Genomic DNA, 21658 nt, shown 5'->3' with positions numbered 1-21658 from the left:
CAGTCAAACATCTTTTTCCCCCCCCACCCCCCATTTCTAATATTTTTATATCTGGTAAAGAAAAATGTTCAAAGAAAATGACAAAAAAAACTATTTTCATTTCCCAATAATTTTTCTCCAGGGTTGCACACAGCAGTGTCCTGGAGATTGACCTTTGATTCCTGGAGACTCTAGGCCAATCCTAGAAGGTTGTCAACCCTATTTGGAATTAGTTCAATAATGGTTCTGCAAAAATAATGTTGAAAATGAAATACAGAGAGGCTCATATAGATCAAACAATAGCTCACGCATACCACCTTAACTCGTGGTACAAAACCCAGTGATGAGGGGCACAAGTGCAGCTCCATTAACAGATGGTGTGGGTTAGCCTACTTCAGAAATGTATATTGCAGATAACTTTTCAATACTATCTTGTGCAATTTTTTAAAAAAAATCAAACAAACCAACTGTCTTGTTTATCAAAAGTGGGCGTTTTCTGTTGCTTAGGAAACCTGATATTAGTCTCCATGGCAAGTAATTTTTAAAAATGATTTATTTTTGGCTTTGACGCAGAATTGCAAGCGTCACCTAATTAAGTTGAAAACTTAGCTCAACAAATGACCATTACAATGTCCCTTTGGTATCACTACAAGACAGGGAAGTTGATGGCAACTTCTGCTCACTGATCTTTTTAACATACATACGTCTGTCCTGGAGCGTCTCCGATCTGAATATTGATCTCCAGTCGTTGCTCAGCAAGCCGAGAGAAATATTATAGGGCATTTAAAAAAACTATTTTTCTTTGAACACTTTTTTGGTTATTTAGCTCTTTAAAAAATACAGGGGTCGGTGTCAGATTAAAGCCAAAATTTGACTGTCAAGGATCACCCAATCAGGAAGCTAAGAATTTATTTGCTGTCCAATCAGCTATGGAGAGATGAGAATGGACAGTTTGATTGACCAATAACAAGAGTGTGAAGGCGTGACAGCTGGACCAAAGTTGGCAACCTGAAATACATGTGTTTTTCAGCTGTTGTAAAATAAGCTGCCAAAGCTGTTAACTTTTTTAGTGAGTGGGACAGTTAGTGCAGGTTGTCTGCAGCAAATTTTTTTTGTATATATTTTGCAAAAAGAATTAAGCTTCGTGCAAGGATTTTTGTTTTACAATTTGACAGCAAGGCTGTGACTCCTGGTTTAAACACCTCCTTCAGCAGCCATTCAAAATGATAAAGGGATTTTGGTGTGTTGAACTTGTTGCCAGTGGCAGGAAGATTGGTAACCAGAGGAGACAGATTGAAGATAATTGGCAAAATGTCAGAGAGGCGATGAGAAATTTTTGAATTCAGTGAGTTGTCGTGATCTGGAATGTGCTCCGTGACAGGACTTTTGGAAGCAGATTCAGTACTAACTTTCAAAAGGTAATTTGATATACGCTTGAAAAGGAGCAATTTTCAGGGGTGTGGAAAGAGCAGGGGAGTGAGGTTAATTGGATAGCTCTTTTAAGGAGCTGGAGCTGGCGCAGGCACAAGTGCTGAATGGCCACCTTCTGTGCTGTATGATTCAGTGGTAAAGTGGTGATTTGTTCCTGACGCTGTGTGATAAATCATGCCCTTTGCACAGCAGAATTTTAATGCAACAGTATTTATTTAGCATCTTTGACCATGAATTGTCCCAAGGCACTTCATAAGAGCATTATCAAAGTTTGGGCCAATGACCAAAAGCTTGGTCAAAGAAGTAGGTTTCAAGGAGTGTCTTGAAGGAGGAGGGAGAGGTTGAGAGGTGAAGGGGGTTTAGGGAGAGAATTCCAGAGCTTAGGATCTAGACAGCGGAAGGCAGGTGGAACGATTAAATTCAGAGATGCACATGAGGCCAGCATTGGAGGAACGCAGATATCTTTTATTCATTCATGGGATTTGGGCTTCGCTGGCTGGGCCATCATTTATTGCCCATCCCTCATTGCCCTTGAGAAGGTGATGGTGAACTACCTTCTCGAACTGCTGCACGTCCATAATGTCTGATTATTCTGGGGCTGGAGGAGATTGCAGGGATTGGGAGGGATGAAATCATGGAGGGATTTGAAAACAAGGATGTGAATTTTTAAATCAATATGCTGCTTATCCACGGGCTCATTCATCACATTGCTTAATGCACACTTTATTTTGGATAGAGTTGCGGAGGAAACTGGTATCTTTCGTTGTGATAAGGGGACTGTAGCTATCGATAGAAGGGTGAGCTAGTTGAGTAGAGTATCCATCCTTATGTTTTTGAACACGAGCATCCTTCCTTTCATTAACAAGTGCATAAACTACAGTGAAAAATCTATTTTTTAGTGTGCCTAATGTAGTAGAGGCATAGCGTATAAAGTCAAGGAAGTTATGGTGAACTTGTACTTTTTTTAAAAAAACTGGTTCGGCCTCAATTAGAATATTGCATCCAGTTCTGGACACTGCACTTCAGGCAGTATGTGAAGGCATTAGAGAGGGTGCAGAAAAGATTTGAACAATGGCTCTAGGGTTGAGGAGCTTCAGTTACATGGATAGGTTGGAGAAGTTGAGCCTGTTCTCCTTCGAGATGAGAGGTTTGAGAAGAGATTATTTAGAAGGGCTCAAAATCATGAGGGATCTGGACAGAGTAGACGAGGAGAAATTGGTCCCGATGGTGGAGGGCACCGATTTAAGGTGATTGGAAAAAGGACCAAAGGCAACATGTGGAAATTTTTTCTTTATATTGCAAGTGGTTAGGATTTGGAATGCTCTGCCTGAGAGCGTGACGGAGACAGATTTGATCATGGTTTTCAAAAGGAAATCGGGTAATTATCTGGAGGAAAGAATTGCAGGTCTGGGGGAAGAGGAGGGAGGAGTGCGACGAGGTGTGTTGCTATAGAGAACTGGCACAAACATAATGGGCCGAATGGCCGCAGTCACTGTTGGTAAAATTCTATGATTCTGTAATTCAAGTGTAGAATTGGGCCCAATTAATGTTAGTAACGTAAATATCCTAAATGTATTATTTATCTATCTCCTGTGACTCAATCTGTTTACATGGTACCCTTCTTGTATGGATGTAGATCAAGTCTAATTTGCATCTGTTGGCTATGTGTTTTTTCTTAAGAACTCATGATCCACCCTCTAATTTAGGAAAAAGGTAGTTTGTGCATTTTTTTGAGCTGAAGGAACAGGCCCTTGTTTGCAATGAGTATAATTGATGACATTCTATGAACATAATTAATATAAATTAGGAAGCTGAATTAAAGCCACAGGGACAATAGCTAACTGAAATTAAATATGAGAGAAATTAGCAAGCGTCTGTTTGGAAATGGCTTGCTTTGCAGATTTGCCTTTTGCAAGCTCACGACACAGCAAGTGTTTGTTGCCGTCTGAATGCATTCCGTGGAATTGTCACTATCATTGTGTAAGAGGTCTAAAGTGTGTAAGTATTCATTTCGTAAATCTGATTACCTTTCACAAAAAGGTCAGCGTCTGATTGAGCAAAGGCGGAAAGCTGTGGAGTTTTTTCATTCCTCCCTTGTGAGTCCTAATATAAGGAGACTGAAATATTCTAATTTTCCTGAATGAATGCGTGATTGTCGGGATGTTGTGAAGCTAAGTTTAGCATCATCATTGTGAGGCATGTTCTTGGGGTGTCTCATTGCCAACAAATCCAAACTACAACCAAGTGGGTGTCGCTCTTAATACTTTGCTCTTGCCTCAGAGCAATTGCATAAAGCATTGCAAAAACTTGGGCAGCTGGAAAAATATTGCATGAGGAGGGTGGTCAATGGCAGGTAGGCAGCACTCGGTTTTCTTCAGTGCTTCATGCAGTGAATTTGGTGGTTAGCGCCCACACACAACTCCATTTCTAGCCTCCTTTGTGCTTAGCTGATCATAGCCAAGACATGCTGAGGGCATCAAAATGGATCTTGATTTTCCTGGTCAATGCAGGGTTACGAAATCAGAAGTTGCATCCATTAAAATTTGTTGCGTCAGAAAACACTATCCATGGGATTGGGGGGAATCTCTTAACACTCGCCACCACCACAGGATCATATTGTTTGTTTATATATTGTACATCCCCTGCTGTCTCTACATCTGGACAATTGCTGACATGAATGCCTTTCTCCTGGATATATTTCATGTTTGTAAAAGTCAGATATAAAACATGCAGCTACTCTATGATTGTGCTTTGTGCAGCATGCCAATTGTTGGACCAATCTTGTCAATCCCGCTTGGAGATTATTTTGTTCATGGTCATGGCACCTCTTTGGTGCCTGTATTTGAATTAAGATATATTGATGTAAAATTCTTATGGAACTTGTGTTCAAGTTCCTCCGTAGCCTCCCTTTCTGCACTAGGGCCATTTGTCACTTGCTCATCCTACTTTCTCTTCCTAGTGTCACCATTAGCACCTCCTTTAGCCAGTGTCACCACCATCAACACCACTTCGACCTTTTGTTTATGACATCTTTGTCAATCTCTCTCTCCTTTGCCTCCACCTATCGCTGGCCTTCTATCCAGCTTCACTTGTCCCCCCCACCTTAAACAGTATATATTTCACCACATTTCTACTTCTCTTTAGTTTGAAAGAAGAGTCATACAGACTCGAAATGTTAACTCTGTCTTTCTTTCCACAGATGCTGTCAGATCTGCTGATTTTTTTCCAGCAATTTTTGTTTTTATTTCAGATTTCCAGCATCCGCAATATTTTGCTTTTATTTTTCCCTTCCTGTATCCCTGTGACCTTTCCCCGCGCCCCCTCCTTCTCCACGTTTTCAATTCCCTCTTAGCCTGAGTTCTCTGTATTTCCCCTCCCCACCACTATGCACCTATCTTCTCCTTTAAGACCCAACAAGTTTTCTGTCACCCCTGATATCTCCTTCGGCTCAAGACTCCAGGTCTTTTTTCTTGCAGTTTGAGGCATCTTGGTGCATTTTCCTGCGTCAAAGGAACTATAAAAATATTTGTTCTTGTAATGATTCACTTTAACTTACAGCTACAGGGCATTGAATGACTCTTTCAGTGGATGAATATACATCAGTATGACAGGAAAAGCTTATTAAGGGTTGTCCCAAAAGATGAATAAAAAGGTAAAAATTGAGGGCAAGGAAAGAGGCATACGCTAAGCACTTGGACTTCAGGAGAGGACAAAACAAGGGACAATGTGAAGAGAGAAATAAGCAACAATTAGGAAGACATAGAGGAACTATGAAATTATCAAGAACACAAAACAAAATGGTAAAATACTCTACAGGCACATGAATATAAAAAATTGACCTTTGGGAATAAGGTCACTAAGGGATAGTCAGAATCAAATCAGGGGCAGGGATAGCAAAACGGCAGAAGTATGAAATAATTATTCACCAGTGAGAAGCACCAGGTGGGCATGACATTGGAGGGTGAGATTAGAACTGAGAATCCCATTTAAAATAGAGGAGAAATATTAAATAAACTAATCAAACTCTAACAAGATAAAGTTCCTGATTTGGATGGATAGAATCTAAGGAAGGTATAGCAGAAGCATTATTTTCTTTGATGGGATGTGGGCGTCATTGGCTAGCCTAGCATATATTGCCCATCCCTAATTGTCCTTGAGAAGGTGGCGGTGAGCTGTCTTCTTTAACCGCTGCCAAAAGATACACCTATAGGTGTACACCTATACCATGTGGTTTAGGTACAGCCACAGTGCTGTTAGGGAGCGAGTTTGAGGATTTTGACCCAGCGACAGTTAAGGAACGGCCGATATATTTCCAAGTCAGGATGGTAAGTGGCTTGGAGGGGAACTTCCAGTTGGTGATGTTCCCATGTGTCTGCTGCCCTTGTCCTTCGAGATGATAATGGTCGTGGATTTGGAAGGTACTGTTTAAGGAGCCTTGGTGAGTAGCTGCAGTGCGTCTTGTAGATGGTGTACACTGCTACCACTGTATGTCGGTGGTGGAGGGAGTGAATGTTTGTGGATGGGGCACCAATCAAGCATGCTGCTTTGTCCTTGATGGTGTCAAGCTTCTTGAATGTGTTGGAGCTGCACTCATCCAGGCAAGTGAGGAGTGTTCCATTAAGCTCCTGACTTGGGGCTTGTATTTGGTGGGCAAGTTTTGGGGACTCAGGAGGTGTTCCTTGCTGCAGGATTCCTAGTCTCTGACCTGCTGTTGTAGCCACAGCATTTATATGGTACCAGTTCGAAGGGTCATGAGGACTCGAAACGTCAACTCTTTTCTTCTCCGCCGATGCTGCCAGACCTGCTGAGTTTTTCCAGGTAATTCTGTTTTTGTTTTATATATATTTAATAGTTCATTTGAAAAAGTAAGAGGACTGGCGAATGGCCAATCTTATATCTGTATTTAGGAGGGGAGATAGAACATGTCTAGGATTATAGGCAAATCAATTTAACACTCTGTTTAGTCAGAAAAGTAATGGATTCCCTACTAAAGAAGAAAATTAAGAAACCTAGAAACCTAAAATATAATAATGAATAGTCAGCATGGATTTCAAAAAGGAAAGTCTTGCTTAATCAACCTCATTGATTTCCCTTGAAGATTTTATGGGGAGAGTGAACAAGAGAAATGTGGTAGATATAATATCTAGACTTTCAGAAGGCCTTCAAAAAGATACCATGTAATGGATTAATGAATAAGGTAAGGTCATGTGGCATCAGGGAACAGTAGCAGAATGGATTGCTAGCTGCCTGCAAGATAACTACCACATTGGGGTAAAGTGATGGGAAGTGAGCACCCCCCCCCCCCCCACCCCGGCAAGAATCCGTGCTGAAAGCGCTTTGTAGGTTACATTAATGATTTAGACTTTGAAAGCAAAAACACAATTTCTAAGTTTGCAGAGGACACCAATTTGGGGGAGGCAATCAACACTGAGGAGGACAGAGCCAATTTACAGGGAGACATTAACAAACTTGCAGAATGTACAAATCATTGGCAAATGGAATGCAGCATAAAAGTGAGCATTAATTTTGTTAAGAAAAATGAAGAGGTCAGTTACTATTTGGAAAATAAGAATCAAAATGGGGATGAGAAGCAAAGGGATCTGGGTGTATGTTTACGCAAATCGCTAAAAATGGTGACAGATTATTAAGGCCGTAACAAAAGCAAAGCAAACACTAGGGTTTAGAGTGAAAGAATTTAAAAGTACAGAAGTTATGCTAAACTTCTGTCAGACCACACTTGAAGTACTGCGTACCATTCTGGTCGCCGTATTATAAAAAGGCTATAGACGCACTGGAGAGGGTGCAAATAGGATTTACAAGGACAATATCAGAACTGCAAGGTTATGCCTATCCAGGGGAGGATGAGCATCCTGGATCACTTTCCTCTTTAAAAGGTACGGCTGAAAGGTGGCCTGATAGAGGTTTTTTTTAAATTATGAAAGGTTTTGAAAGAGTGGACACAGAGTATGTTTTCCCGAGTGAGGAAGAGCAAAGCTAGAGGATATGGTAGGCACCGACAAATCCAATAGGGAATTCAGGAGAAACTTCTTTACTGAGACTGTGGTGAGAATGTGGAGCTCACTGTCACGAGTGTGGTTGAGGTGAGTGGCCTGGATGCATTTAAGGGGAAACTAGTTAAACAAATGAGGGAGAAAGGAATAGAAGGCGATACTGATAGAATTTGAGGAGGAAGGATGGGAGGAGGCTTGGGTGGTGCATAGACCGGTTGGACTAAATAGCCTGGTTCTGTGCTGTAAATTCTAAGTAATGCAAATTCAATGTTTTAAGCAAGTCTGAGATACACTTGATATAAAAATAGAAGCTCGCCTGAGATGATTAAGACACTCTAATTTATTTTGAAAGATCTTAGATGGTAACCTTAACCATTCCAGATGAATCACAAGGGTTTTATAATGTGGATGTATCTTGATCTCTGTCACTCTTAATGAGTTATGTTCTACATAATTTATTTCCATAGCAGATGGCTGTGTGCCATTGTCATTATAGCAGTCTGCATATGGTTAGGCCAGGTAACTGTGGTTGAATGAATCTATTGTTCACTAATTCAGGGTAAAAGAATTCATGTCAAATGAACTGTCTTGAATTGAGTAGTGTCTAGCTTGTTGGTCGTGTAGTAAGCCTTTATAGCTCTAGTAATGAATCCCCTTATAAATTATGTTCAAAGCTTAAATGCTCAAAAGCTTATCTTGGTTTTCTTTCTCTCGACTTCTCAACTTAAGAACACTCATCCTTGTTTTCAGATCCCTCCACAACCTTGCTCCCTCTCTATTTCGCCAGCCCCACACTCCTCCAAGATGTTTATGCACTCCTCCAATTCCAGGCCTCTCGCGCATCCCCGATTTTCATTGCTCCGCTGTTGGCTGCTATCCCCTCAGCTGTCTAGGTCCCTAAATTCTCTCCCTAAACCCATCTAGCCCTCACAGTCACCTTTTTAAGATGCTCCTTAAAACCTACATCTTTGACAGAGTTTGGCCAGCTGTCCCAATATCTCCTTATATGTGGCTTGGTGTCAAAGTTTGCTCGATAGTGACACCTCCTTGGATATTTTACTCCATAGAAGGTGCTATATAAATGCAGACAAAACCAGAAAATGCTGGTAAAACTCAGCAGGTCTGACAGCATCTGTGGCGAGAGAAACAGTTGACTCTGTTTCAGAGTCTGTACGACTTCAGAGCTACAGAGAATAGAAATGTGATGAAATGTATACTGTTTAAGGGGGTGGGGGGGGGGGTGGTGTTGTTGGAGCAGGTGAAGCTGGATAGAAGGCCAGTGATAAGTGCGGGTAAAGGAGAGATTGACAAAGACGTCATGAACAAAAGGAGTGTTAATGGTAATGGTTAGCGCTTAAAAAAAAGATGCTGAAAATGGTATTAAGGTAAGAAAGCAGGATGAGGGTAAGCACTCTGAAAAGAACGATATGAACAAGTAAACAGATGGCCCTTGTGAGGGGTGGGGGGAGGGGGAAGTAGTGGGGGGAAAAAGGAATCGAAAATGGGATAAGAGGGGGGGGATCAAACAATGAGTGAAAATAAAAATGAAAAAATAAAAATAAGTGAATAAAAAATAAAAATAAATTTTGAAAAATGGATTAAAAAAGGGGTGTAGATAGGAGAGTAAATGCAGGCTGTTCTCAGTGGTTCTTTTGTTGAACTCATTAACTGTCAGAATTTTTAAATGTAATATGCGGACCAGATTGAACTTTTCTAGTTTAAAGTGGGAAATCACGTTCTATTTAACTTTTGATGTACATTTGAGATCATGCTTAAAATTAATCCCACTCACCCTGCTCTTTATCCATAGCTCTGCATTTCTTCCCCTCTATCCAATTCCCATTTTGAAAGTTACTATTGAATCCGCTTCCACTGCCCTTTCAGGCAGCACGTTACAGACCACAACTTTCTGCGAATTTTAAGTTCTCCTGAATCGGGCCTCTGACTCTTTTTACCAATGGCTTGGAATCTGTGGTGCCCTGGCTACCGACCTGTCACTGGAAACAGAAACTGGGTAAATGTTTTGGGGAGTTTAGTACTGCTAAGGTGGCTGAGTCCAAAACATCGGCTGAACTTTTACCTTTCTTCCCTTCAGGCTTTGAGTTTGGCTCCGTTCTAGTGCAATGCAGTGAAAGTTTGTCAGGAGAGCCATTACTCGATCCGAGTAATGTGGAAGCAATATAATGCAGATGAACTGGCCTTAATTATTACAAGTAAAAACACTGCCTTTTGTCTGAAGTATCCTCAGCAACACATGGCTTCATTACTTTGAACTATTTGGGCCTGGAGCCTTGATGTTTGCTTGCTGCAGAAACTTGACAGTAGCCTGCTGCACACTGACAAATGGTATTTTAGTCTGCTGCCCTGAACAGAAGCTATAGGCAGGTGAGTAGGATGGACCACATTTCTTTTTTGGGTGTGGAGTTAACTTGTTTTTTATGGTAAAAAGTCAGTTGCTCTATCCCTAATTTGTGTCTGTTCTCAACTTGACACCACATTCTGCTCTTTGAATTCGTATTTGCTTGCTGGGAGGGGCCCTGGTTATGTTTAATTCTTGTCATTTGAGCAGGTTTCTTGGCTTTAGGAAGCAGGTTTTTTTAAAAAAAAGTTTCCTGCACGGTGATTCAAAACCAAATTGGCAAGAACGGGTGCTTACATAGTTATTGTAAAATTAAAATATCGACAGATATGTGTACTATAGGCACATAGCGATAGGGGGAGACCATTCAGTCCCTCGAACCTGTTCTGCCATTCAGTCAAGTCATGGCTGATTTCTGTCTTAACTTGCCCACCTTATTCCCTGTCCCTTCATTCTCTTCCCTAACAACAATCCATCAATATCCATTTTGAAATTGTTAATACTCAAGGGAATGCTGATACAATGAAACATTGTACTTTATTCTGCAAACCCTTTGGGTCACTCTCTTCTAACATTCTGGTTGTTCTATCATTTTGGATGTTTAATTGTGGCGTTTTTTAAAATCGGTCGTGTGGTGGATGATCTTCATGCACTCGCTAACTCTTTCCCACAAACCAAGTAATTGTCAGTTGCTGCTTGCCTGAATTGTATGGGCTCTCAAGTGAAAGACTGAATGTCAAAGAAGGATTGAAGTAGTAGCTGCAGACCAATTACATCAGTTACATTGAGTCCATAGTACAAACGGGTAATTTAGTCCAACTGGTTTATGCTCCACACGAGCCTCCTCCCACCCCTCTTCATCTCACCCCATCACCATATCCTTCATTCCTTTCTCCCTCATGAGTTTCTAGCTTCCCCTTAAATGCATCCAGTTTACGTGCCTCAACTCCACGTGGTAAAGAAGCTTATCCTGAATTCCTTATTGGATTTATTAATGACTGTAGCTTACACTGATGGCCCCCCATTTTGGTCTCCTACCCTGATTCCCCCAACAAATGGAAACTGCTTCTCTACATCCACCCATATCAAATCACTTCATAATTTTAAAGCCCCTTGGGTAACCCCTCAGTTTTCTCTTTGTTGAGAAACAAGCCCCAGCCTGTTCAGCCTTTCCTGATCAATACTTCCCCTCAGTCCTGGTATCATTCTTGTGAATCTATTTTGTGCAGTGCTCCAGTGGCTTGGTAAACTTTTTTTATAATATGGATACGTTGCTGTACACAGCATTCCAAGAGTAATTAGCACTTGTTGAAAGTTGAAATCTTTTTGAAATAATAAATCAATCTTGGTGTTTTTTGTTACATTTTAAAGAATGCTGGTCTTTGAATACCAAAATTTCACCGTCTGAAGATGCAAGATAATTTTCATGTTGAGGTAAGGAAATCTGGTGACCAGCTGCAGATTTTGAGAATTTATTTGGGACATGGGGAAACAAATATTTCCAATTTTTCATGTGAAGATGCCTAAAGGTAAAATGCAGATACGAAAATAGTGTGAGCAGGAAAGCAACATAACCTACGTGGACTGCAAAATTACTTTATGTAGGGACTACAAAAGCAGATGCTTTTAACTGATCTGGTTTTCCTGATTTCTATTCAAATCATCTGATCAGGCGTTTTATATAAAAATTGTAGGCTTTATGTTGGCTATGTTAAACTTCGAACAGCATCGTGAAGCATACAAATTGCAAAAATGGGTTATGACAGTTGTTCAAGTCTCCCTCTGGGATTTGAAAAGCTCGACCTTTACCATCGGCTTTGTCACATTAGTAAAAGGACATTTGCTTTTTTAAATAAAGCAAATTAGATGGTTTTCAAAGGAGGGGTGAAATGTGTCACCTAGCTAGGTGAAGTTTAGAAACAGCATGTTTATTTTTCCTAAAAATTACTGGTAAAACTTAGCACTATGAGAGATTTTTATTTTCAGGAAGATAAATCCAAAGACTTTGTGAAACAAAGGGAATTTGCATTCAAAGGGGAAAATATGTATAAAGGAGTGAAGGCCGTGTGTAAGGGTAGGCATATTTAAGATCTAACAAGTGTGAAAAGCCTTCAGCATCTAAGCCTCAAGCTGCAGCTTTCAAAGAACTGAAGTTAAGAAAACTTGCTTTGAATTCGACTGGTTCAGGGTATTAGGTGTCACCTTGCCTGGCTCTTTTAAAGTCTGTGTATTATTATTGCCTTAATTAAAGCTTAACTGGGAGTCAAGATTAAGTAGAGGATTTGGAAGTTATCATAGTAATTTGTAGATCTATGTATGTGTTTAAACTAATTTTCTCTTATTAATAAATGTTTAATCTAGTTTTGTAAAAACCTATAAGACTTGGTGGTCTTATTACGACTGAATTCAAGGCACACATCGTGAAATTTATACAAATTGCGAAACAAGTTGTGGTAGTTGTTTCAAGTTTCCCTTTGGTATTTGAATAACTCAGCATTTACCATTGGCTGTGCCATAACAGTATCACTCTTGCCTCTAAATCATAAAGTTGTGATTTCAAATCCCACTCCAGGACTTGAGCATAACAATCTAGGCTGACACTGCAGTGTTAAGGGAGTGCTGCACTGTCAGAGATAAGATACCATTTGTCCTCCCAGATAAGAGATCCCGTGATACTATTTCTAATTAAAGAGCAGGGGAGCCATGCCCCACCCCAGTGTTCTGGCCAATACTTATCCATTAATCAATATCACAAAAAACAGATTATCTTTTCATAATCACATTGCTGTTTGTTTGTGGGAGCTTGCTGTGCATACATTGGCTGTTGCTTTTCCTACATTACAACTGTGATTACATTTCATGAGTGCCTCATTGGCTGCAAAGCACTTCAGAATGTCCAGTGGTCGTGCAAGACACTATATAAATGCAAGTCTTTCTTTTACTTATTGACAATGGACTTTAAGAAAAAATTCCTGCCAAGAGCATAGGAAAAGGAGTAGACTATTTATTCCTTCGAGCCCCCCCTGCCATTCAATGAGACTATAGTAATTATGGTTTCATTTAGTGTAATGTACCTTTAAGAATAATATGTTAGGTAAGATCACATGATCTGTAGTAACCAATAGGAGAGTAGCGTGGGCTACCTCAGCAGTCAGTGTAGAGATAGAGTTGGAGTTGAAAGCACATGCGTAGTTGCTGCTGAGTATATTGTAAATGAACTTAATGTTTTCACACAAGACGTGTATGTAGATCAACTCCATCATTCATAGCACAACTCAGCCACCCCACAACAGAGACCCTGACTGACCTGTGATCCAACCGGGTATTTTAATCATTAAATGCTTGTGCGCTTTTACATTTACCTGATCACTATTTAACTGGTTCATCATGAGGTGACAATCTCCTAATTACATTGCAAAAGCTGAGAAGAGCAACCTTTTTTATTCGCTGTGAAATTAAAACTATGTAAAATAATATTTCAAAACAAGTTTACATTTTCCTCTCTCTGATAATCTAGCTTTTTTCCCCTTCAAGATTTGATATTATTTACGGTGTTTTTTTTTACCTCAAGTGTCCCAACAATCCTCCAATCCACTCTGTAACTGGGATTAAGAAGTGTAACCTAAAAGAAAATTCTGCAGAAGTAACTTGCTTCACACCAAAGTCAACATAAGCAAAGTCGCTTTACCTCTTTCACCTGCCTCTCTCCCCTCCCTCAACCCCACTGCTCCCTTTGTTCCTACTAACATACGAATTAGGAACAGGAGTAGGCCCCTCGAGCCTGCTCCAATATTCAAAAAGATCATGGCTGATCTAATTGTAACCTCAATCCCACATTCCTGCCTAGCCCAGATAACCTTTCACCCCCTTGTTAATCAAGAATCTATCTAGCTCTGCTTTAAAAATATTCAGACTCTGCTTCCACCGCCTTTTGAGGAAGAGAGTTCCAAAGACTCGGGCCCCTCGGAGAAAAAAATTCTCCTCAGCTCCGTCTTAAATGGGCAACCCCTTATTTTTAAACCGTGACCCCTAGTTTCAAATCCTCCCACAAGAGGAAACATCCTTTCCGCATCCACCCTGTCAAGACCCCTCAGGATTTTATGTTTCAATCAACTTCCTCTTTCTATTACCTGTCTTGCTCGAATTCTTCCCATTGAGCAATGCAGAAGACAAACTCTTTGCAGGATACATTATGAAGGGAAATTAATGGTTAATCGCTGCAGTGAACCTCGCTCTTTTTCTGCACATTATTTTGTTGTTTTTTCAGACACCTTAGAGTTCATGCAAAAGAAGTTTCAGAAAAAACAACAAGCATAACATTTCAATTGTCCTGACTCTGTGTGGACTCAGTTCACATCAAGGGACATTTCCACCAACGCCTTTCATAAAATACCAGTGTTTTATTACTGTAGCAGAAATGGGTCCATTATTTGGATCTTAATTTGTTTATGTAGTTTGAGTGAATTATTAAGGGAGAATTTCGAAACAGAAATTACTTTCTGAAATGCGATATATTTCTCAGAAAATTATTTTTGCAACTCCAAAGATATATTTTATCTCAAATATATTTAGCATAGGTTTTATATTTTATAATTTTTTTTTCTACAGGATGATAGATGAAATGTTTTAACTCTTAAATTTGACCTCCAAATACTTCCTACATCATTTTAAATAAATATATTCACTGTCTAATATTTCAAAGTAACGTTAGTGGTTTGAGTGCATGTTGGTGGTTTGAGTGCATACCTGTTTCCAATTCCATAACATTGCATGACTCTTCCCCAGCCTCTGCTTATCTGCTGCTGAAACCCTCATCCATGCCTTTTTTTTACATCTGGACTTGACTATTCCAATGCTCTCTCCTGGCTGCCTTCCCATCCTCCATAAACTTGAGCTCATCCAAAATTCTGCTGCCTATATTTTAAATCGTGCTAAGTCCCATTCACCCATGACCCTTATGCTTGCTGACCAAATTGGCTCCTGGCTAAGCAACACCCCCATTTTATTTTTGAAACTCTTATCCTTGTTTTCAAATCCCTCCAGGGCTTCACCCCTCCCCATCTCTGCACAGCCCTAAAATCTTGCAAGGAGGAATAGTGTGAGAAGGTGGAATCGATGTAAGAGACCTCCATGGTTTTGTTGAATGGCCTAGGCTGTAAGCTCTAGAATCCGCTCCCTACACCTCTCTGCCTCCTCCTCACCTTCCCCCATTAAGTTACGCCCTTAAAATCTACCTCTCTGACCAAGCTTTTGGTCACTCACCCGAATATCTCCTATTGTGGTTTGGTGTTAAATTTTGCGAAATGGTCATGTGAAGTACCTTGGCAAAAACAGAATTACCTAGAAAAACTCAGCAGGTCTGGCAGCATCGGCGGAGAAGAAAAGAGTTGACGTTTCGAGTCCTCATGGCCCTTCAACAGAACTGTTCAGTTCTGTTGAAGGGCCATGAGGACTCGAAACGTCAACTCTTCTTCTCTGCCGATGCTGCCAGACCTGCTGAGTTTTTCCAGGTAATTCTGTTTTTGTTTTGGATTTCCAGCATCCACAATTTTTTGTTTTTATCTCTGAAGTACCTTGTTTTATTTCATTAAAAATCCTGTATAAATGCAAGTTATAAACACAAGTTATAATGATGTTTATTTACTATGACATGGGGATGAGTTACCAATAATATTACATACAAAAAATGAACTCAAATCACTAACAGTTTATTGGGTGTTGTATTATTATTTGAGTACATTCTTCTGTGCAAAAATTAGTAACCATAATGTACCTGTTCCTTGACATGTGACGTCAATACAAAAATATTTTTGCAATATTAAAGTTTCTGCATTCCTTGGGCAAATTCTTTGTACTAATCGTGTAACAACATCAAAGACTCTATGGCAACAACTTTTGACTGAAGCACACAGCTGCTTTTTTTGAAAAAAATTATGGCTGGGCTAGAAAATTGCAATTTAAACCCAATATAAAGTGACCATATCATCACAGAATAGTTACAGCACAGAAGGAGGCCAATTGGCCTGTTGCATCTTTGCTGGATCTCAGAATGAGCAATGCACCATTCCCCTGCCTTCTCCCTGTAACCCTGCCTATTCTTCCTTTTCAGATAACAATTCAATGACCTCTTGAATGTCTCAGTTGAACCTGTCTCCACCACAATCTCAGACAGTGCATTCCAGATCCTAACCACTTGCTACGTGAAAAAGTTTTCCCTCATGTCTCCATCTCTTCTTTTGCCAATTACTTTAAATCTGCTCCCTCTTATTTTCGATCCTTCCTCCAGTGGGAACAGTTTCTACTTGCCTACTCTGTCCAGACAGCTCATGATTTTGAATACCTCTATCAAGTCTCCTCTCAACCTTCTCTTCTCCAAGGAAAACAGTCCCAACTTCTCCAGTCTGACCTTGCAACTGAAGTTCCTCATCCCAGGAACCATTCTTGTGAATATTGTCATGCCTGCTAACTAACAGCAAAAGCAGGGGGAGAAGATTTTACCCCCGTCAGGGGTGAAGTTGAATTGCGGGCGCGCATAGACGTGCATCTGCTCTGCGGTACCATTTTAGGTGGGCGGGCCAATTAAGGACCGCACGGAACCATTATGCGCTCGCTGTGCAGGTGGTGGAGGGATCCCCTAAACCCGAAAGTGCTCTCTTTTGCGCATACACATGAAAGAGCACACTCACCTCCCTGAGGCTAAGTGCTGCCTCGGGGAGATCAGCTGTTCTGTCACAAATATTAAAAATAGAGAAAAAAAATTCCCTGATATGCCCCCTCATGTGACACTGTCACATGAGCTGGGACATGTCCATAATTTAAAAAAAAACTTTAACAAAATTTTTTAAAACCCTACATGAAACCTCATCCCGCTGCTGGATGAGGTTTCATGCTTTTTCTAATGCCTGCCGGGGCTCCTGGCCTGCCCGCTAGCCTTAAAGTTGGATGAGCAAGTCCTTTAATTAGCTAAATGACTCTGTCAATGGCCTCAATTGGCTGTTGACAGGTCGGTGGGCGCACAGCTGATTTTGCTGCACCCCCGCCTACCGGAAAATTTAAATGGGGTACGGTGACATTGGGAGTTCCGCCCGACGTCATCCTGCGTCATTTTACATGTCCGTGAGCAGCCCCTGCCCTCCCCCGCTCGCTAATGGGAAAATCCTGCCTCAAATTCGAGAATATTTTGTTAAATAGTGAAATATGGAGTTGGCATTCAGGCAAGTGAAGAAATTAAATGCTTTTTCTAATTAATATTCTCAAAGCCGAGGTATTTCAATAAAACATATAAAAGAATTGAAATTGTATTTAGGTTAATATAGTGTACATCCCAAAATGCAATCCGACTTCGTTCTGTATTTGGATCAGCAATGGTGTTGTTGTCATGTCTTCCCCTGAATTGTGCTCTGCCTAAGCAATGGATTCTAAATCTTACACAGAATTTGCAGATTAGTATTCCATAGGCATAATTTATTATAAACAGAATCACGATATTTGAGTTTCCATCATAGCTCTTGCATGAAGCGTGCTGTTCATTTTTAATGAAAATGCTGTCAAAAGGTCCCAGATATGTGACTTATTATGGCACTCTTTAACAATGTAGCTTCTTTTCAAGGCCAGGGGCAGTGTTCACGGGCAGAATGCTAGTAACCACTTGCTATTTGGCAGATTCAAATTGATATGGAGATTAAAATAAAATTAATTTTAAAAGTAAAAAAAATTTGCAGCCAACACTGATTTTTGGAGCGACAGCTTGTGATTGACGAAGTGTTCTTTAAGGCAGTAGATACGGAGGGACTTTGAGAAGCTGCACTGAAGTGGATTGGGATTATAGAATTGTCGTAGGGTTGCTGATGCTTCAGTATCACCCTGGAATTTCCATGTCTTGTCACCTGGACACCTCAAGCACACCAGCAGAAAAATCATAGTATTAAAAATTTTCATTTTGTCTAAACATTTTTAGTTATCAAGAAATATTGCAGCCAGGGACTAAAGGCTGCTTGGATGATTGTTGACTTGTCAGTCAAAACAGGTGTTGAACAATTTGTTCACTTTCTAATTGGCTGAGAGAAGGCTGGTCATATAGGGCAACCAATCGTGGGAATGTGGGGGTGGGGCAGTTAGTGAAAGGAGGTGATATGATGAAACCTTCAGGAACACATTCAGAGTTGGTAACCCTGAATTATAGGCAGGGTTTTAATTTTGATGAAAACCCATTGGGTTGGGAAGCAATAGCAATTCCTGTCAGTTTCTTGCAATGTATGGATTTGGGTAATGGTGGCTCATGGGGCCATGTTCTGGGACTGCTTCTTGTTGTGTACCTGAAATTCTTTGAGCAGCAAATGGTTAGGATCCGGAATGCACTGTTTGAGAGGGCGCTGGAAGCAGGGTCAATCGTGACTTTCGAAGGGAACTGGATAAGTACTTGAAGGGAAAACATGTGCAAGGCTACAGGGAAAGGGCAGGGGAGTAGGACTAGCTGGATTCCTCTTGACAAAAGCCAGCATGGACAAGATGGGCCAAATGGCAGGAGCCATTTTGATTCTAATGATTTGGACATGAGTGGTATCCAAACATTGGGATGCGACTGAAAATAGAATGCCTTGTAAATAACTTTGAAATGGTGCAGCCAGGGTACCTGGTGGCATGAGCCACAAATGTGGTAGGTTGAATTTAACCTCAATAAAAGTTGAGTAAAATATTTTTTTTTTTGTTTTAAGAGTGATAGTTATAGATTGAATGGAAAGCGTGCTGGCCTAGATGGAAAATCAGAAATCTAGGAGTTCAGGTTTTCAGGACATTAAAAAAGCACCGCCATAGGTGGAGAAGGCGGGTTCTTTTTTAAAAGCAAACAGAATTCTTGAGTTTTGCGGCAAAGGGTATAGAATTTAAAGTAGGAATGTTTTGAGATATCTGCACTCCTCTAATTCCAGCCTTTTGCATTTCCCTGATTTTCATTGGTCACGCTTTCAGCTGTCTAAGCCCTAAGCTCTGGAATTCCCTCCCTAAATATTTCTATCTCTCTCTCTTTCTTTCCCTCTTTCTCTCTTAAGATGTCCCTTAAATACTGCCTCTTTGACTAAACTTTTGGTCACTTGTCCTAAGGTGACTCCGTGTCAAATATTATAAAAGCAAGATACTGCAGATGCTGGAACTCTGAAATAAAAACAAAAATAACTGGAAAAACTCAGCAGGTCTGACAGCATCTGCGGAGAGGAACACAGTTAACGTTTCGAGTCCATATGACTCTTCATCAGATGAAGTGTCATATGGACTCGAAACGTTAAGTGTTCCTCTCCGCAGATGCTGTCAGACCTGCCATGTCAAATGTTGTTTGATAACCGCTCCTGTGAAGCAACTTACAATGTTTTATTACATTAAAGGCCCTATATAAATTAAATTGCTATATTGGTACTTCTATATATAAAGTTTTTGTAAGACATGTGTAATTTTGAGCTGCTGACTGTAAGAAGGATCTTAAGGTAATAAAAAGTTTGCAACCCAGATTTACTGGGGTGCTGTCAGGTATGAGGAAATACTATTAGGAAATAGAGTTTAGGTAAGTTATATTGGTATTTGTAGGTGTTAGGAATGAGTTTTAGCTTTAAAGTTTAAGTTTGATTTGTATTTCTGTGTGTTAAAAAAGTTCAAATGGCGCTTTAGTTTCACTTTAAAAAGGTGCTTGCATTTCTAATGAGAGTTTACGACTTAAGTTCAGCAAACACAAGGGTAGAAGAATTGGGCTGTTGTCTAGCAATAGGGGTCTCGAGAGGCAGGTCCCTCCCACAGATGCCTAAACACAGAAAACCTAAAGAAAGGGCAGTCTTAAGTTTCAGTTTGAAGGCAAAACCCCAAAGAGATTGGACACTGCGAGAGGGAGCTGCAGATTTTTCCAAAATAACCAAAAGGTCCTAAGGCCAAAGGAGTGAGATAGAAACATGAGAAAGTCCCAAGGAGACCTTCAAGTCCAAGGCAGGAACCTGGAAAAGGTCCTGTTAAGTAATGTTAAGAGTGAGGGGTAGAGAGAAAGGCTCCAATCTTCAGATTTAAAGAGACAAAAGCTGTAGAAAGTAGATTTCAAGTGAGAACAGCTTGCAAGAGGCAAGTAGATTCAAAGGGACAACTGAAGGCCTGTAAATATTTGCTGTGGGCAAGTGAAGCAGTGGTACTGTTAACGGCTGAGTTAGTGAGAGAGTGTGTGTGGTAGACAGCTTGAATGCATGTGATGACCCAGGAAAGAGGAACATCAGAAGGAGAGTTGGAAATCCTGGAGGTGAACCCTTGTGGAAGGCATCTCAGAGAAAGCGACAGTTTGGGAGAACAGCCCAAAGCGAGTTCTTGGAGAGTGGAGATGGAAACTCTCATGTGAGAGACGGAGTTCAGTGAGACAGGTTGGCTTACGGTGTGTCAAAAGTCTGAGGAGACTGATGAGAGATTCATAGCATCTGGTTGAGGTGGCATCTATCACTTAGTTTCAAAGTGTGGTGTTTCTGACCACAGGGTGCCTATTGATACATGGATTGTGTACTTACTGTGGATATTCAAGTATAAGATAGCTCTTGTAACTTATGTTAACTTTACAAATCTGTATATATCTGTAAAGATATAGTTGTATAATCATTCACTTTAAATATCCACTCCCTCCACCACTAACACACAGTGGCAGCAGTGTGTACCACTCACAAAGTACATTGCAGCAATTTACCAAGGCTCCTTCAACAGCACTGTCCAAGCCCACAACCTCCACCACCTAGAAGGACAAGGGCAACAGATAGGTGGGAACATCGCCACCTGACAGTTCCCCTCCAAGCCACTCACCATCCTGACTTGAAAATATATCTCCGTTCCTTCACTGTCGCTGGGTCAAGATCCTGGAACTCCCTCCCTAACAGCACTGTAGATGCACCTATAACACATGGACTGCATCAGTTCAAGAAGGCAGCTCACCACCACCTTCTCAAGGGCAACCAGGGATGAGTAATGAATGTTGGCCCAGCCAGCGAAGCCCACATCCCATGAAAGAATTTTTTTTTTAAATCACACTTTATAGTTTTCAGATAGGTGAACTGACACTTTCTTGGAGAGTTTGGTGAGGGAGAATTGTGATATCTTTTCCAAGGAACATTTGGTCCTGGTTTTCTTGGGCACATTAAAAAGCAATACTTACCTACTTCTGCAGTTGGAAAGTTCAAATTTATTTTGAAGTTCCACCAAAAAAAAAAGCTTGCATTTATAAAGTGTCTTGCACTACCACTGGACATCCCAAAGCATTTTCAGCCAATGAAGTACTTCAAGTGTAGTCACTTCTGTGTTGGAATGTAGGAAATGCAGCAGCTAATTTGCACACAGCAAGCTCCCACAGACAGCAATATGATAATGAACAGAAGTACATAACATAAGAATTAGGGACCAGGAGTAGGCCATTCGGCCCCTTCAGCCTACTTTGTCACTCAATCAGACCATGGCTGATTGGATTGTGGCCTTAACTCCACTGTCCTGTCTGCACCCCCAACATCCATGAAGATCAAAAATCTAACACAGCCGTGAATGTATTCAATGACCCTGTCTCCACCGCTCTCTGGGGAAGAGAATTCCAAAGATAAAAGCAAAAAACTGCAGATGCTGGAAATCCAAAACAAAATTAAAAATACCTGGAAAAACTCAGCAGGTCTGGCAGCATCTGCGGAGTGGAATACAGTTAACATTTCGAGTCCGTATGACTCTTCAACAGAATTAAGGAAAAATAGAAAAGAGGTGAAATATAAGCTGGTTTAGGGGAGGGGGGTGGAACAGGTAGAGCTGGATAGAGGGCCAGTATAGGTGGAGATAGTCGGAAGATGAGGTGCTGTTCCTCCAGGTTGCCTTGAACTTCACAGGAACAATG

The 21658-nt window shown here is 40.7% G+C and overlaps 1 protein-coding gene across 13 annotated transcripts in view; it reads left to right on the top strand.

Annotated features, from left to right (window-relative positions):
- Positions 1-21658, top strand: part of LOC121277245 (phosphatidylinositol 4-phosphate 5-kinase type-1 beta-like) — a 637142-nt gene that overhangs the window by 11911 nt on the left and 603573 nt on the right. For 5 of the 13 annotated variants that reach the window (XM_041186457.1, XM_041186458.1, XM_041186453.1 and 2 more), the window contains 2 exons: positions 9517-9806; positions 11152-11214. The exons of 5 other annotated variants lie outside the window; for them this stretch is intronic. In XM_041186457.1, coding sequence (XP_041042391.1) covers positions 11191-11214 — 24 coding nt within the window. In that variant the 5' untranslated portion in view covers positions 9517-9806; positions 11152-11190. Of the gene's footprint in view, positions 1-9516; positions 9807-11151; positions 11215-21658 lie in introns of those variants that run through there. 3 more of the 13 variants (XM_041186463.1, XM_041186461.1, XM_041186469.1) reach the window with 2 other exon arrangements.

The sequence above is a fragment of the Carcharodon carcharias genome, chromosome 4, assembly GCF_017639515.1.
Source record: "Carcharodon carcharias isolate sCarCar2 chromosome 4, sCarCar2.pri, whole genome shotgun sequence".
Taxonomy (NCBI): domain Eukaryota; kingdom Metazoa; phylum Chordata; class Chondrichthyes; order Lamniformes; family Lamnidae; genus Carcharodon; species Carcharodon carcharias.
This window is presented reverse-complemented; position numbering and strand designations above follow the sequence as displayed.